Source organism: Larimichthys crocea, chromosome I (genome assembly GCF_000972845.2).
Source record: "Larimichthys crocea isolate SSNF chromosome I, L_crocea_2.0, whole genome shotgun sequence".
NCBI classification, from domain to species: domain Eukaryota; kingdom Metazoa; phylum Chordata; class Actinopteri; family Sciaenidae; genus Larimichthys; species Larimichthys crocea.
Window position 1 is genome coordinate 25,883,997 of NC_040011.1, and position 17,538 is coordinate 25,901,534.

Consider the following 17,538-nt stretch of genomic DNA (forward strand, 5'->3'; position numbering starts at 1 on the left):
TTCATACATTGATTAATGCGAGAGCCTGATTGTCTCATTCTCTTCCAGTAAAAGCCAATCAATTTTGTATTTTTTTTTCACCCATCTATGTTTCTATGTATTTGTGTTTTGGTAAATGGACTTGTATTTATATAGCGCCTCTCTAGACTCTATGTCGCAGCCATCGGGGGCAAATTAAGGATTAGCAACTTGCTCAGAGACACTTCGACTGGACTGGGGGAGTAGGAATTCGAGCCGACGACCCTCTAGACGACTTACTCTAACAAAGCCACCCCTATGGCTCAGGTCATGCCATATACATCACAGCCCTGGATTGCTGCCAATGCTATATTCAGCTACTCTGTATGTGGGGTGGGGTGGAGGTGGGGGGCAAAAACAAGAAAATCAGCCAGTTAATTCATCTCCCAGCTCGAAAGTCTCATTACACTGCTGATGAGTTTAAGGATTGCCTGAGGAGGAAAGAGTCTGTGTTTATAGCTCGGCAATCGTGCATACAGAGTCTCCTTGTCTCATGTGGATGGAAAATAAAAGACGTGCCGATACTCCAGCCAAATTAATACTGAATACATCCCTGCTTAAATACTTCATGATTGTTCACTTATTTAAACATATGTTTCGAAAGAGATGTGACGTTCTGTGAAGTCTTTATATGGTGGCTGCTAAATGAAGACAAATATGGTCGGTGGCAGAATTGATCTGACCTTTCTCGTCGTGTAAGGGATATGAATCTCTCCACATCTCGTATATTAGTGTGATATAGGGACACAGGAAATCCTAATTTAGCCAGTTACATGTAGGTCACAGCAGAGCTACAAGCAGAAGTGGAACAGGTTTATGTAGCCTATGTGCTTGCTCCATAACATTTTTAGAAACTATCTAGGTGTCTATTTTAACAAATAATTAAAACATATATATGCCGCATGTTTTTTTTTTTTGTTGTTTGTTTTGTATATGATGTAAAGTAAACATTTTCAAACGAGAGTTGATGCCCCATGAATGTATCTGAACATTCAGTAATACCATAACCCAACTCCCAGTGGAAAATAGGAATGAATGAGCAGAACAGTTTTGGTATATGTTGTATATGTGGTATTTGACAAAGAATTATTCCATATGTGTTAATTATTTAATTCAGTTACAAAACAAAGTCATGATCATTGTAGAGTCAGTATGTTTATGAGTCAATATTGTGTCAGTATACCACCTTGAATGCACTTGTATGAGTTGCTAAGATTAGGATGATGGTTCTAACATACTTCTGCTGAATTTATCTGAGGACTGTGCCTTTAACTAAACGAGTCAAAATGTATTCCTCCTGACACTGCCAAATACCTTGTACCCAGTTCCACATCGTCCAGTCAGTGAGCCTTTTTAATGCATTCAGTTACCTTCCCATCCTCTGCTCCGCTTCTGTTAGGGAACCACTATAACCAGTCATCTGTGCTGGGAGATAAAACCAATATGCTGAGGAGATGTGACCTACCATCTGACAGATGCCTCTTCAGTATGACTGCTCAGCTTAAAGCCAATCAAGAAGAGCCTGGCTGTCTTTTCTCCTCGAGTGAATACATCATTTCCATCTAAATCTCATCAATAATCAGGGATGGCACTGGCAGGAATTGGCATGATTGCCAGAGTGTACAGAGCAATGCTTGAAAAATGTAAAGGATTGCTGTCTTTGTGGATGGATGGTGTAAATCAAACACATCGTGATTAAGGGCCAGCATTCCTCATTGGTAGTATGGCCGCTTGGGACTCATGACGTTAAATGTACTGTCAGCAGAATGGACAGAAGTTCAGATTTTCCTTTAGGTATCAGCAACAGATAAACAAGAAAAAATAAGAAAAAAACAAAAAAAAATGCAGAAAAAACAAATGTTGGTGCCAGCTCTCTGAATTCACCTTATGTTAGTGTTCAAAATATTGGCAGTGCAGCATTTTTCCTTTTAGTCCAGGAGCCCCATTGTCTGTGACTGAAGAAATACATTTAAAGGAAAAGTTTGACATTTTGGGAAACATGCTTATTCACTTTTTTTTACAGAGAGTTAGATGAGAAGATCAATACCACTCTCATATCTGTCCGTTCAATATAAAGCTGGAGCCAGGAGATGGCTGGAAATGGCAAGCTCACCGGATGGAGCTTGTACTATGTGTCAAGGCTGAGTCCTTACCGCAGTGGCCTGGCTTTGAGTTCGGCCCAAGGCCCTTTGCTGCATGTCATCCCCTCTCTCTCCTTTGCATCTGCTGTCGCTCTCTTTTGTACTAACAAACTACAGTGGAAAAAAAGCAAGCAAAAACCCTGAAAGACTGGAAATGGCGGGACACAACCAGCCTGCCTCTGTCTTAAGATAGAGAAAAACAGCACCTCTAAAGCTCACTAAATAACATGTTGTATTCTGTTTGTGTAATCCATACAAACCCCCCATTTTAGGAGAGGTTATGTGCAGAAATTGTCCAGTAAATAGCCCACCATAAGTCCTTAAACCCTAAGAATTGTGTGGGTAACCACTGAATCCCAGAAAATCCTTAAAAAAACAATAAAGGAAGTTTTCACGGTGATGTACCCATGACAAACACTGAGTAATAATCGACTGATTGTTTTCCACTGGATAAAGAACATGTGTGTTTGTAAGTTTTATGAGAATCATATGCAGTGATTGTGGGAACAAATCTTCTATCTACATTGCTTCATCAACAGCGAGGCAAACGCTGTCCTTGAGTCATCACCCACCCTCACACTCCTCTCATGAGTCATGTACCACAACACATGTGCAGACGGTTACGCATTAAAAATCTAATTTCTGAAATATGCTCAGCGGTCCAAGTGATAATTTGAACAGACTCATATTTTAGCAAATGAAATAGCTTTTTTAGTAAAACTTCAGACACATGGCTATGGGAGATTACAGACATTTACTGCTCAGTTACAAGGTAGAACTAATCCTAATGTATGCATTAGTTGTCCTTACTATGAGCAAGTTATATGTGCCATGTTACATGCTGACAACATTGTAATAATGGACTTCATCATGTAGTGGGTTAATGTTATATCTGAATATACACATAGTTAATTTTATCATTGAATTGTCTAGTAGTAGCAGTAGTTCATTTCATTATATCAGGCCACAATACTGCATTCATAATTGATTACAGCATTTTCACTTCTATTTCCATCATCACAAGAAAGATACTGCCAGACAAACCAACCCACTGTTGATTTACTGTAGCTGAAATATTTCAATTTCTATCTGTCAAGTTCTCGGTAGGCAGTCTCATGTGTAAGTGAATAGAAAGAGTCTCATCTGTGTCACCTAGGATTTTTTTTTTTATTATTATTAGAAATGAATTCACTAAGATCCGTGTAAAGATGTCCATATAGTTTCCTCTGTCTGACAACAGTATCTCTCACAGAGGGAGCTCTTGAGCTACGAATGGGAACATAACAGAAACTCAAATGACGGGAGAGGAAAGAGAGAGTCTGAGAAAAGAAGAGAACAAAGAGTTACTAAGAGACAGAGTGAGGGAGAGGCAGGAACAAACTAAGCAAGATGTTTTGGAAGGAAATGCGTAACAGTGAAAGAGGATTGAGAAATCTACTGTACCTCACTCAGTGCCTGCCAGTTGACCTTGATAGTGATGAAAATCCACCATCAGTGTCCCGCTGAGATTACTCCAGAATGTGTGTTTTTACTCTGAAATGAATTCCAAGACTAATAATGTTAACTTTAAAATATAAAGTTACTAAAGGTTAAAAGAAACATTGCATTTGTAAGTTCTGTCTTAAAGATCTGTTTACTGAGCTGAAGTATATCTTATTTTATGTAACTAAGAGGAATGAGGGCCATCGTTATTATTGTTTGAGGTCTATGCACTACTTGCAGTGGTACCTTATTTATTTTATTTTACTTTATTAATCATACTTTTCAGTTTTTACACTATAGAGATCCTCCTGTTCTAGATGAATTATAATTGGTACCATGCATACAGAGTTTTAAATGTTTCCCACTACGAAGGCCAAAAGGAGATCATAAATAAGAATAATAATCAAACTATACATAAATGTGGTTTATATCATTTAGAATTTTTAAATGTTACTTAACAAATCAAAAACACATGCTTGAGTGATGGCTTCAGTTTCCTTATTCTGTATACCTTCTGTGGTGAACTGTGGGTCAGTTCTGATAAATTAATAGGGACAAGTTTTCGTGTGGATGATTTGTATCAAAAAGGGTCACAGAAATCACCCAAGCATGTGGTTCTTTTCAATTCTTTCTTTCTTTTTTTTTTTTGCTCTTTTTAGCAGATTCTTCCGTTTTCTGGCCCACAAACTCTGCCCTTAACTTTGTTTCTAAGAAGCCTTGACCGCAGCAGACATACAGTATTAGCCTCTAGCTGGCAAACAGAGTACAGCTAAAAGGCCAAAACAGAACTAAAATGAGAATTTTTGACCTGCATTCATCAGGTGGCAAGAAACATGAGAACTTGAGATGAATGTTAATGTTAATGCTAGACACATAAACTGATAATTGTTTGTTACTGACTTAGCCTCAGCACCTGTATAAAATAATAATAAGTCAGATGTTGTGATTACAACTTATTTTGCCGTTGTCAAGTGGAAAAACAAAAAAAACTTATATATAGTTTTAAGTAAAAACACAAAAGTTGATCTTTGGATTTGAGCTGAGAGATAATACACAGTATATTTTACCCCTCTGTATTTACATCCTCTGTATTATTAGACTATTTGACACATAAATGAAGATGGTGGCATGACAAAGATGTCTTGATAAAATAATAAAATTAATTAGTCAACATTTCATTTTTATGAGTGTGTACTCATAAAAATTCAATGTTGACTAATTAATTTTATTTTGTCAACAGATTCCACATAATTGTATTAAGTTATTTCAACTCAAAGATGGTGCGTTAGAGGTTCAATTACATAACATGTTTGAGTTGAAATAACAATTACGTGGAACCTGTTGACAAATTACAATTATTTAAAGTCAACATTCCATTTTGTGAGTGTAAATCTTTAATTACAGAGCAATCCTACTTATATACAGATTTAAAATAGTTCCCGTGTTTGTCATGTCGTACTGTTTCTGTGAGGCAGAGTTGCTATGTGTGGGTGTTGTGGTATCTGCGGGCGTGTGCGCCCTTGGGCTTGCTTACAGCCAAGTAATGGCTGCTTGCAGCTACTGTATATTAACTGACGTTGTTATACTTCATTTTAAATATTCAAAAGCTGGGATTCTGTTTTTGCTTCATTTGGATGGTACTTTTATAATGGTAAATTATGAGGAACTTTCAAATGTTGTTTAGCACAAATACTGTTAGACTCATGTTTCTACATCATGGTATTCTGTTCTCTATGATTGTTCCATTTCTTGGCTCTGTATTTTGCAGATCTCAGGCAAGTCAATAAGTCAAGTAAGGTTTTGGTTCTCTTGGATCTAGAAATGTCAAGTGAAGTGTGTCCCTTAGAGGTGTCAGGTGAAATAGCCTCGGATATGTGATAAGGTGCAACTTTGAAGTTGTGAATGAGGTTACAGGCATGAGTCAACCTCTGCAGGCTGTTATGACTGCCATACCTCCATCGTTGAGGATCTCTCCTGTCTCATACACTCACACGAGCCGTGTCCTTTTCCTGCCTCCAGTATCTTCTTCTTTGAATGCAATGGTCTGGAGTGTTTGCCATTACAAGTCTACTATTTGCCCATATGGTTACGTGAAATTAGATCCATAGATATAGGCTGAGATCAGATACTGTAGTTTGTGTTTACTTGCTAAGTCAAATTCAAAGTCACAATTAAATAAATACAGTTCTATGAGTCATTTAGGCACTTAGCTGTCATTAGCTAACTGTAATTTATTCATTTCTGTACAAGCAGAGGTGGCTTACAAAAAGATACCAGAGAATATATATCTTTTAATTTACCTTGATGAGTACTGAGCTGAGTTTTTTACTCAAAAAATATCCTCAAGCTATCTACTTCTCTCGACAGCTCACTGTTTCAACTACCCATCCAGTGCTGACAATAATATGCGCAAACATGCATGAAAACTGACAACACACACTTGGCACCTCAGGCTATGGTCACTCATCTCCCTTCTGTATCTTTCATGCACAGGATGCCTTGCCTTTTTTTTTTTTTTTTAAGAGGCTCTGCAACCACCCACTTGCACACTCCTAACTCATACCTTTCTGTTGTTTGTGTGACACCAAAACGTATCATAGCAATATTACAGAAAAAAATATGTGTTTGCAGAGAGAAATGACCATCTTCAAGTAAGTGCATGACAAGCGTTTAGATGGTTGATTGTCGGGACGGAGAGATAAGCCATTGTGCCCCTGTGAGTTCCTTATCCTTTTTATTGCAGAGGGCAGAGACTCACATATAGCACCGGCACATCACCCTGACTGATTTCCTCAGCACTTCCTGGGGAATTGTCATCACCCCAGGTCAATGTCTAAACTTTCCCATGCATCAAAATATATTGTAATTGACTCCATTTGTAATTCCTCCAGAGATCTGGCACTGGGCTGCAGCTCTGATGGCTGCCGAAAGCAATAAAGTCTCACAGACATGACCCCCATTGTAAACAAGGCCTCCATCCAGAGTGTGAGGTACAGTAAAGTGTGGTTTTTCAGCGTCTGGCTGTACTTTAGCTCTTTGGCACCAGCCCATACTTCCCTTCAAATGTAGTAATTTTAAAATTATGTCATTATTAGTTCCCATGTCAAGTTTTATTCTCCTTGGATTAATGCCCATGTGCTTCACTTGTTTCCATTATATATCTTAGACTTTTAGAATATTGGATGATCCAGTAGTAAATATAATAGAGTTTTTTTGTTTTTGTTTGTGATTAGTAGTAAATATAATAGAGTTTTTTTGTTTTTGTTTGTGATTTAAGTTTTTATAGATACCAGTTTTGGCTGGGAAGGGAAGTCTGCATCACACTGTACACTGCATTATATATATATATATATATATGCTATAATTCAATTAGTTGTAGCTGTAATAATAGATGTTGCAGTAATTAATATAGTAGCACTGCTAATGTGCTGTAAGTGATGTATATTTTCTGTTGCGTTATTGTAGCGGGGACTTTATCAGTTGTCACTCAGTTTTCTATCAGTACAATATTTAATTATATATGTTTTCCTCATATCATATTAATTGCATTGTCATTTATTGAAATGAGTCTGTCATCATTGCTGAAGTAGGCATTTGCAGATTAACCATTACATATTTTATGGTTTTGCTCTTGGGGAGGCCGTCAGCTCTAATCAGATCAAATCCTTCATTATGATAACAGTTCTTTTACATGAAGGATTTAAGAGAAAATGCAAATTAAAAGAGGAAATAGAGCAAAAGTAAAAAGGATTTACCCTTTTATGTGCACGCAGTTAGTGCAACATTGATGGGAAATTGCAATTCTGATTGTTTGTGCATAGTGTGGATGTGTGTCCTCTGCATGAAATTAATTACATTGTCTGCAAATGACATTGTCAATTTTTTTGAACAATGTAACAACATAATTCTTGTATGTAATTATTTATAAGGGAATATACAAAAAGTATTTAATTATTTACAGATAGATAACTTTAATGATTTATTTTTCTAACAAAGCGCAGCACTGAACATCAAAACAAGCTGATAACTGAAAACCGTGCCATAATGTTTACAGTGAGCGCTGAGCCACAAGGTTTCCTCCACCTCCTTTGTTAATGCTGTCCATTGCATTACCTCATTTGCCACTTTTTATTTTTTTTTTCTTTCCTGCCTGCTGTTTTTAACATCACATGATCCGAGGTAATCAGAAAGAACAATGTGACTGCTTTGTCACAGCAACAATATTACTTTCACTCCTGCAGCCGGAGCTGCTTTGATTCCTGCTGAAAGGGGAACACATAGAGTTGTGTTTATCCTTTTGTCTCGTTTCGCTGCTGTACTTTAGTCTGCCTCCCACTTCATCTCCTATTCACATTCAGGTGCCACCAACAGATAAATTAAAAAAGACATTGAACCACTTTTATTGGGGAAAAAAAAACAATTCAGTGTCATTTTAAAAGAGGGTGGTGCATTTGAAATAACTCTAATTTGCTTCTTCTTAAACAGACACGATATCCATCTTTGTTTTGGTGTCATCCCTGCGGATCAATAGCCAGTTTTAACCCGTTGTAATGAATATGCCCTTTGGCAGACATTGTGTGTATTTGGTCATGTGTGGAGACCACTCAATGTCACGCTCTTTTTACAGCCATGTTGTATGCAAAGTGGTTGTGAGAGGAGGGCTGAGAAAAAGATAACAAGCTGAGGACAGATTACTTATTCTAGGCTCTTAACATATGTAATATAGAGAGCTTGAAAGAGTTGTTACATATTATTGAAGTGCTGGTATTATCATGGCCGCACACACGTTCAGACAAACAGGCTTAATGTATCTGTATAGAAAAATGGAACACTGCATTCAGATAATAGTGGTATTTCCATTCATTGCTGTTGGAATGTTTAGCCACACTAGTCATGAGGCTCTGTGGATGGTGAGGTTGATGATGATGATGGTTGTTTGATGGGTCATCTGGTTGATCAGCCACTTTGGTCCAGACTTAAATATCCCAACAGAACCTTATACAGACGTTTTGTATTCTCTTGTCTCTTATTCTGGGTATATATTACTTTTCAGGTGCATATGTCTTGATTGTGAAAACTGAAATGATTCAAGTCATGGCATCAATTTTCAGCAATAATTCTGTGTCCTAATAATTCAACCGACCGACCTTCTCCTTTCTCACGCTGCTCCACTATTGTTAACGGCCTAATTTAACATTTATGTTAAATTTCAAACCTTTTAGTTTTTTAAAAATCGTATTTTAAAATCATTATTTTTATCACAATTTTTCACAGTTATTCAACACGCGATCCTGAAACATAATGCATTAATATTTGTATATATAGTAAGCGTATTTCTGTTGCCTGTATTTATGCATCTCTTCTGTGTTATCTGTTTGTCTTCTTCTCCACCTCATCTCCCTTTCTACACTCCCATAAACATACCCTTACTTTGCTAAGGTGATGAATGCATTTATGAACGACCTTCTCCTTTGGTTTTATGTTGCATTTGTCTTTGTTTTCACAAGTGTTTAGATTATTTAAAACGTGATCTTTTATTCAACGTTGGCAACCATGTTCAAAATAAATCTCAATTTCTTTTGTAACCTTTGGCGGCATTGCAAGAGCACCGGATGAAAGATTGGTATTATTTGTCTATAAATCAAAATGAAAATTGCCCCCTTCTACAAATGACTGCATATAAATATGACATCTTCACATTATAGCGGTTGATTTGGTGTCGTGAGCCACACAGTATTTTTCCGTGGTAGTTTATTTGAAGGAAACGGGGCCAAGCTTAATGAAATACTTTTTGTCTGTCTTTTGTTCATGAGAATGAGTAATGCATCAAGGGCCAGTATTACGGAGCTCAATATCTGAAGACTGTTGACCACAGAGGAGTTTTTTTTTTTTCTTCTGTTCTCTGTTATCCACACAGGTTAACTTCTTGTCTTTCAAATGAGGTTTCTCTTGTGCTCTTTCGTGTCTCCCATGCATCACTCAACTGCAGTTATTTCTTTGGCTTGACAAGACCGTAGCCGACTCAAGCATACAGCAGACAACTTAAAGAGATGACATGTTTTTCCTGGCGTTACCTGAGAAGAAAATGTGTGCATGTAGTGGCTTAGAAACCTGGGGAGAGAGATATTTTTTTCTGTGTCATTGAAAGACACTGGAAGGCCTTGCTGACAGCAGTCATTAGAATAATTTTACATGTTTCAGAAACCCTCTCTCTCTCTCTGAAATGGCAGAATATACAACCCCCTCTATCCCTTCTGTTCCCCGTCTGATCCACTTGAAATGTGTACTCAGAAGATAGCAGTGCTGCCATCTTTTGTACCCTGAAAATAACAGCATTATTATTTGTGGTAATTTCACTAATGATATCCCAAAAGAATCTCTGCTAGGTTCTGTAGATGCTATATTATGAGAGTGAAGAAGGTTATTTCACCGTACACCTCGCATCAAAATATATAACAGTAAGTTTAGTTTTTTATGTATGAAGACCAAAACATTGTATACATTTCAGCCGCTTAATTTATGTGTGTCAGTAATTCCCATGTAAACACTCTGATCCTGTGAATGGCTCCCCTGAAACACCATAGCTTGAGCCACTGTTTCTTGGTTGCCATGGTTACTATGATCAGTATTACAGCCAAATTATTACTCGATACTATCACTCATGCCATAAGCAACAAAAGCCACAATGGATGGCAAAGGCTCAGTACATACATGTGAATGTAATTGTTTCTCGTTTTGCATCCGCGCTTTTCATTTTCCTTTTTCACCAGTGTTAGTGAGGCTGAGATCATAGTGACAAGAGCATGTGCATCTCAGAGGCCCCATCAGTGGAGAAACTGGCTATGTGATCGTGTTTTTTTTTTTTCTTTTCTTTTTTTTTTTCACTGTCACCCAGAGGAATCAGTTCTGTGAGAATTGAAGAGGGGGGATTGTGAAACTCCCAGTCACTGGATCCATCCAGCCAGTCAGCTAGCTGCAAAGTCTAATAATTACAGCAACCTCACCCTTTGCTCTTATTACATTGCTTCTAGACAACTCGCAGCAGACAGTTCGTGGGCATCTATGAATGTGTCTGTTTGTGTGTGCTTTCCAGTGGGCGTGCGTTTTAGATACCTTTGTATTTGGATTGATGGTTGTTTCCGTGCACTGGGAGTGCATGTGATCCACAATCTTACCATCCAATCTTATTGTCAGAAAATGAGAAAAAAGAGCAAATCCAGGCTATGGAATTGATGTAAAGCAAGACAAGGTTGACCTTAAAGTCACAGAGGCCACATCTCTTAACAGCTTGTCCATTACCCACTCCTCACTCCTCCAGCACTTCAATTGCAGTCTAGCGGATGGACTAACCTTGCAGATGTGAAGGTAGTGTAGGTTAAGTAAGAGGAATGTCCTTATCAGTGGCTATTTTAGTTATCAATCAGTGTTTGGAACAAATTGAAGTGACTTGCTATGAAACGGAATAGACCAGCTGCTGCTAATGCATGATACAAACTTAATGATTGGTCAAAGGTCAGACATTTATCATTTTTTTCATTCACTTAGGATAACTATTAATAATAAATAGACTACAGCAGTCATGCAGCATGGGTTTGTTTATTTGTTTTTTTTGTGTGTTTTTTTTTTTTAGATTTTCCAGCAAAGGTTGTAAATATGATTGATTCACCCCAAGTAGTTCCTTGTGTGTTTGTTTTTTTAATTAACATGTTGAAACTCAAGGCTGGACTGAAATGAAATTTTCTGTGCACATTAACCAAAAAAAAAAGAAAAGTTAATTGGTTTTGCCATCCCCATTGTACAAGCCCAACCTTCAACTTTCAAATAAATGTAGCCCCTAACATGATGTGGTCCCTACTTTTTTTTCATCTACCTTCCCCAGAGCGAACATCTGACTGGGTTCAAAATCATGACTATTTAAATATATTTGTGGTTTGTCAGTGTGCAGGCAATTTTTATATTTAACCTTCAGCCATCACCATCTGACTAAAGTCTGGTTATATAACTACTCATATCCCCAGTACAGTACAATGTTGGCTTTAAACCAGGTATGACGATAAGGGTTAACAAAGGAGCTTATTAGGCTTTGGCAGTAGTCTCCTCCTTCTGTTCAGTGCTTTCTTTTTTTGTCAAGTTTCTATCGCATCTTTAAATTCTCTGTTTTGTGCTTCAAGTGACAGTCGCTGTAGTTGTAAAAGAATATCAAAAACAAATGAAAGTTTAAAAAAAAGATGAATTGCAGTCGATATGGCAGTGCTGATACTTGAAAGAGGTGAAGGAGCATGTGTTATAGACTGACTTTGTGTGTATACACTTTTAATTTAACTTATTTTTTCTTCTAAGACTGTTTTCACTCTATATATGTGAGTGTGTGTGTGTGCAATAGATTGCGTATGTGTGGGTGTGGGTGTCAATAGGACTAAACCCTTAACAGCAACCTAAACATGGTACTGCATCCATGCTCCTGTCCCATCTGATCCCTTAAGACGCTGCTTGCTGTTTGAAGTCTCTACTTGAAAGACCTGATCTGAATACTGTGGATTCCAAAGCAACTCTGCAAACAGTGATTACAGACTAGATTAATGAGCCACACGCACACTGTACACTGTACACACACATATTTACTCACGGTTTTCTAGGCCACATACAAATGGATTATGCAAGAGTCAGAAAGTCAAAACATACAGTCTAACTCAGTCATAGCTGTTTTTTATTAAAACTTTTTTAAAGTTAGCAGAGATCTATATTGATTTCATCCTGCTACGTGACTAGAAAGCTGATAGTGAATCTTCATTGTGGTTTCTAATCAGTTTATAATTTTTTTGTTGTTGTTTTTTTTCCAACAGTGTCTGCTGAGATCTTAAAAAGCAGTTTGACCACCATGGAACGTCACATTCAGAGGTTGGAGAACGACATCGAGAACTTCCCTAAAACAGACGACAAACAAGATAAGTTTGTGGAAAAGATGTCCATATCCTTTTTTTTTGTGTCATGCTTAAAGTTGCTCCTCAAAAACATATTCTAGCATTATAGTACACTGTATATAACATTTTTTTAACAGCGATTTTTGGTGTTTGTGTTCTGCCTGGCAGTGGTGAGCAGTTTAAGTCACTTGGTGTGATAGGTGGCACCCAAGGGAACTTAGGGAAGGGATCTGGCTGCCTTGCTGTGAGATGTTGATCAGATCTCCCTCTACACTCCTCCCTCGGTCCCGAGAGTGAAATCACGCCCGTGGCTATTTTTACTGCACTCTGCCACCGCTGCCTGTCCCCTGGGGGACTTTAATAGGGGCTCTAGCCCCTCACACCAACTTATCGCCTATCCCTGATTTCATCTCCTGACTGGCCACGAGCCTCTCCACACAACCATCCGTGCTATCTCCTCTCATGGCACCTCTCCTGTTTCGATAACAGAGTGTTTCACTTAAACCCAAGCATCTCTGCTCCCAAATTGAATTAGCCATGTCTCTGCACTTTCTTGAATGCCCTTTCTGGTAGGAAAGGTCCTCACTGTATAGGTTTGATCAATGGTGGAAATCACTCAATACCTTGAGGCGAGGGAGGCTTTTGTAAAGGCAAAACAGTAAAGCAGTCAGAAGTGTCTCTTTTGTTTTTCACTTGCATTAATAAGAAAATAAACAATTACTAAAGAGTAATTTCACAAGTGGGTAGGTGTTTCCATGTGCTAGTCGGTCACACATAAGACAGCATTTTGCTTGATTTTTGCTTCCTTTTGTCTGAGATTTATTAAGGCTGACTTTGCACATTGGGTGGTATAAGAGTAATAGCCTCCTAACACATTAACAATCTGCTCCCAGTCAAAGAAGGGCACTTAAATCTGTGTAATTAAAAAAACTGAAGCAGAGACCTCCCTGGCGGCAGCGACTCGGAGGCAGAGCAGGCAGGCAAGAAAGCTACTCTGCCCCCCGATGTCAGTATTGATTCCCGGGCTCCTTCGGGAACTAGAGGCTTGAGTGAGAGGAAATGGAGAAGTGTAGATATACTGCAGCATGGCTCTCCCTCACTGTCTGGAGTTCCTCCCCAGAGTGTGGCAGAGAGAAGCTGGCTGGCCATGACCTGAAACAGCCCACTTCCTCCTCTCTCTCACCCTTTTCTCCATCCCCCCCGATCGGGTTTTGGTGCCAGGAAGGAGGCTTGGTAAGATTTAATAAGGTCTATTTTTTGCTCTCGCCTTATTTAAAGATGTAACCAGTTTGAAAGCACAGGGAAGCATATATATTTCATTCTCCATCTGTGTTCTGTGTTTTTGGGGCGTTTTCCCTGACGATTCATGATATAGCTGTTCTCCTTCCTTTGATTTCACAAGTGCCAGAATATCTAAAGTGACACATATTTTTTTAAACCAAATTTTTTGGTGGGATGAAGACACATGGAGGCACAGGAACGAGTTAAAAAGTGCATGCTCGTTTGTACTCTCTGACAGCTCCCCGGAGTGTTTGATCTGCGTTTCATCTACTGTGTATAATAAAGTGATGCAGTTGATAATAATGTAGCCATAATAACACAGTGTCAGGAAAATGTTACTTCTTCTCTCTGGCAGTGAGTTTTGTCCCCTGCAGTAGCAGATGTTTGTGCATCACAATGCCTCTGCAGTAGCTATGGGTCTGGTGTTACAGGTGGGCATCTGTGTCTCCATTTAACCCACTTCTCTGAACCCTGTCACCTATGACAAAAAATGTCTACCACTTTAAACCTCGTCCAAGATTTTGGGCTATTGTCATGCAAGAGATAGAAAGCACAGGCTGTGCTTGATTTGCTGAGGTTTTTAGTAGCTTTAGTAGCTTAGCTTACACTCTAATCTTCCGTGCACAGCTAAGTGTTGGAACAATGACAGTGTGAAATACAGTGCTATATTCTGGGTTGACATTTCCTTTGGTTCGGATAAGATAACAGATTCAAGACAAACATACCTTTTTTAACTTTTTTTTCCTGGGATTAAAAAAAAAACACAAAAAAAAAGGATGTTGGTTCCTTGAAGCGTGACAGATGGAAGAACAACAACAGCTAAAAGTCATGCATTTGATGCTTGAGCAACCCTGAAAAAGTTAAGTGAAGCTCTGTTGTCTTGACTGTTGGGCACTGTGATGAATGAGTCAGTCTGCGTCTGTGTATGCTTGTCTGCTTGTGTGTGTGTGTGCGTGTCTGTGCATGTGTGTGTGTTACAAAGAGAGAGAGGAGGAGAGAGGTGGAGAGAAAGTAATTTACAGTGCATGTGTAGGTGAGTACATGCGCCTCTGTTTCACTGTGACTCTTGTCAGCTTTTTTCCTGAGATTAATTTTAGGAGGCCATGGTCACTGCAAGGTATTTTAAATGTAATATGTGCCCCAAAGCAGGATAGTTTTAATTAAACAGTCAACAATAAATTATGTTTTGTTTTTGTTTTTTTTCTCACTGTAAATGATTAGTGTTCCTAATTTGCTTAGGCTTCAAAAATCTAAGGTTATACACCCATTAAAAAATAAATAAATAATGAAATATGATAAACATCTGATACGCTTACCTGATACGCTTACCTTTCACCTCCATGAAATAATAATAATAATAAAAAAAAATAATAATGAAAAAAATGACGGCAACAGATCAGTAGCAGTTATGGAATACAGAAAAAAGAAAGAGAGAAAGTAGAGCTTAGTGGAAGCACTTCATTTGGCTTTATTGATACATTTTTCTCTCTCCATTACTGTAATGTATGCAAATGACTGAATGGGGTGTTTGTTCAGCAGTTTAGTGATCTCTATCTGTCAGAAGTAATGGGAGCCCACAAAGGCTGTAGAGTTGAGACACAAGCCCCCAGAGAGCCCTATTTCACCAGAGAGGCTGTGGCTATCACATGCACACACACGCACAATCTTCACTGCCTTCTAGATATGATAGAGTAGAGCTGGGGGCTTAGAGTGGGACTCTGCATACTGGAATATTAATGGTAGTGAGGTGGCTCGATGAGAAACCGGACTGAACCTTGATGGGTTCCTAGACATGTCCCCCCCCCCCTTTCCTGCTATACTTAATGCCTTAACCCAACCCACTGATATTTAAATTAACCTTTTATTTCCCAGAAGGCCATAGTCTGAGCACATCATTCACTTCTATTCCCACACATTGAGTGACAAAGAGCTGTCTTCTGGGACCAGTTTCATTAAGATATATGAGGAAGGGCCAACATGTTTAGTCTCTTCATTTTTCTCTCAGAAGACTCTAATGTGAATGGGATAGTTTCACAAAAATGAATACTTATCCTGAAGGTTATCCACTCCCTAAAAGCTTTCCATGGTAACAATCAGTGACACCTGCTGAAAATGTGTGTGTGTGTGTGTTTTTCTGTGTACGTGTGGTATTGTCACAGAGTCTTTGAGTTCCTTTGTAAAATGCCCTTGTAGGTGTTGAATTTTTCCACAAGGCTGAGTGAGTGAAGCTCAGTAACTCGAAGTAATTGCTCATGAGCATGTTTTGAGCTACTCAAGGACTGGGCAGCATTGTCAGGCTTAGATATATAACTAAAATCTATTTGTTAGGGCTAAGCCACAGTCTGCCTTTGACAAACCAACCTCTGACCCAAAGGGGGCATGGGATTTGTATTCTGTAGTATTGTACTAATACTTGGCATAATTCAGATTCCTAAAACTGTTTGTCATACAGACACCCCCCTTGACAATTGTCAACATGAAGAAGCAGCTGTTCGAACAGCAACAGCTGTACTACAGTTATTGATACCTGTTGGTGAAAAGGAAGCCTCAAGTCCTGGGATCCTACAAAACCCACACACCTAACAGTGCCAGTTTCTCACACCACCTTAGTCCTCCCACACAGGGTTGGACCAGACACACTTTTTCCTGGGCCTGGGGCTAGCCGGTGATACCACCTTTGTAGCTTAAAAATCGACAGATGCATTTATACAGGCACCACCTTTTTTGTTGTTCTCGGAGACTTCAGCCTGATTTAGTTTACACTTCAAAGGAAGAGGTTCACTACAATGTGTTTATGGATGGCCTTTGTCAAACTGCAAGAGGTGGAGGCACTGTTGGCTTCAGGCTAGGTTCTTGTACAGGTGTACAGCATTCTTTTGTATCGGCACCAGGCACTTAAGGTTATATAAATGGTTGTTAGTGAAACAATTGTTCTGTTTAGCTGGATGCTGCAGAAGCAAGCGCTGTTAAAGGCTTGTTTTGTCTGAAGAGGCAAAGCATTGTTTGGGGAAGTTATCCCATCGTGGTACACCTTTATGTGTTTGAATGAGAAGTAAGTCTGATTATTTACAGAATCATCATGTTTATTTCTGCCTGTTTGTATACATGAAAACTAGGTTAAAAGATGCTAGTGGCACTCAGCAGCTTCTTATCATTTTTATAGCAGAAATACACAAACACCCACCTCCCTTGCCACACACACATAAACTCTCTCTCTTAATCACCGCCCCCCCTCCCCCAACTGCCCCAAAACCCTAACCCAAGTGTTTTCCTTTGCTAATGAAATACACTGTAAACTGCGTGGCCAATTAACTGAAGCACAGATAAACCGTGGAGCCTTTTAATTATCCAAAATTCAGTGGAAACCAGTATAAATAAATAGAGGAGCCAGACTCTTTAACTGCCTGAGTTTTGCTCTTGTATCTCTCACTTCAATGTGAAGGTCCAGACTTGGATGAAGTAGCAGGACATTGCTATCACTTCTACTCATTTTCTCGTGTTGCATTAAGTATGTCAGAGGAGATATTATGGTTTAAATGACACATTTTAAAAGATGTGTGGCTGAAAAACATGATGATGTCGAGGTGGTTATGTTTTCATGTTTCTGATTTACTCATTGCTATCTCACTACGTTTGATGATGAATATAAAATGCACCATGCTTCAAAAGTACAACACTATGGGGCAGTCGGTAGC

The 17,538-nt window shown here is 38.7% G+C and overlaps 1 protein-coding gene across 8 annotated transcripts in view; it reads left to right on the forward strand.

Annotated features, from left to right (window-relative positions):
- The window catches only part of diaph2 (diaphanous-related formin 2), a 365,580-nt gene that overhangs the window by 255,064 nt on the left and 92,978 nt on the right, over positions 1 to 17,538 (forward strand). For 7 of the 8 annotated variants that reach the window (XM_027277405.1, XM_027277412.1, XM_027277414.1 and 4 more), the window contains one exon: positions 12,485 to 12,609. In XM_027277405.1, coding sequence (XP_027133206.1) covers positions 12,485 to 12,609 — 125 coding nt within the window. Of the gene's footprint in view, positions 1 to 1,417; positions 3,106 to 12,484; positions 12,610 to 17,538 lie in introns of those variants that run through there. The other variant, XM_027277427.1, reaches the window with a different exon arrangement.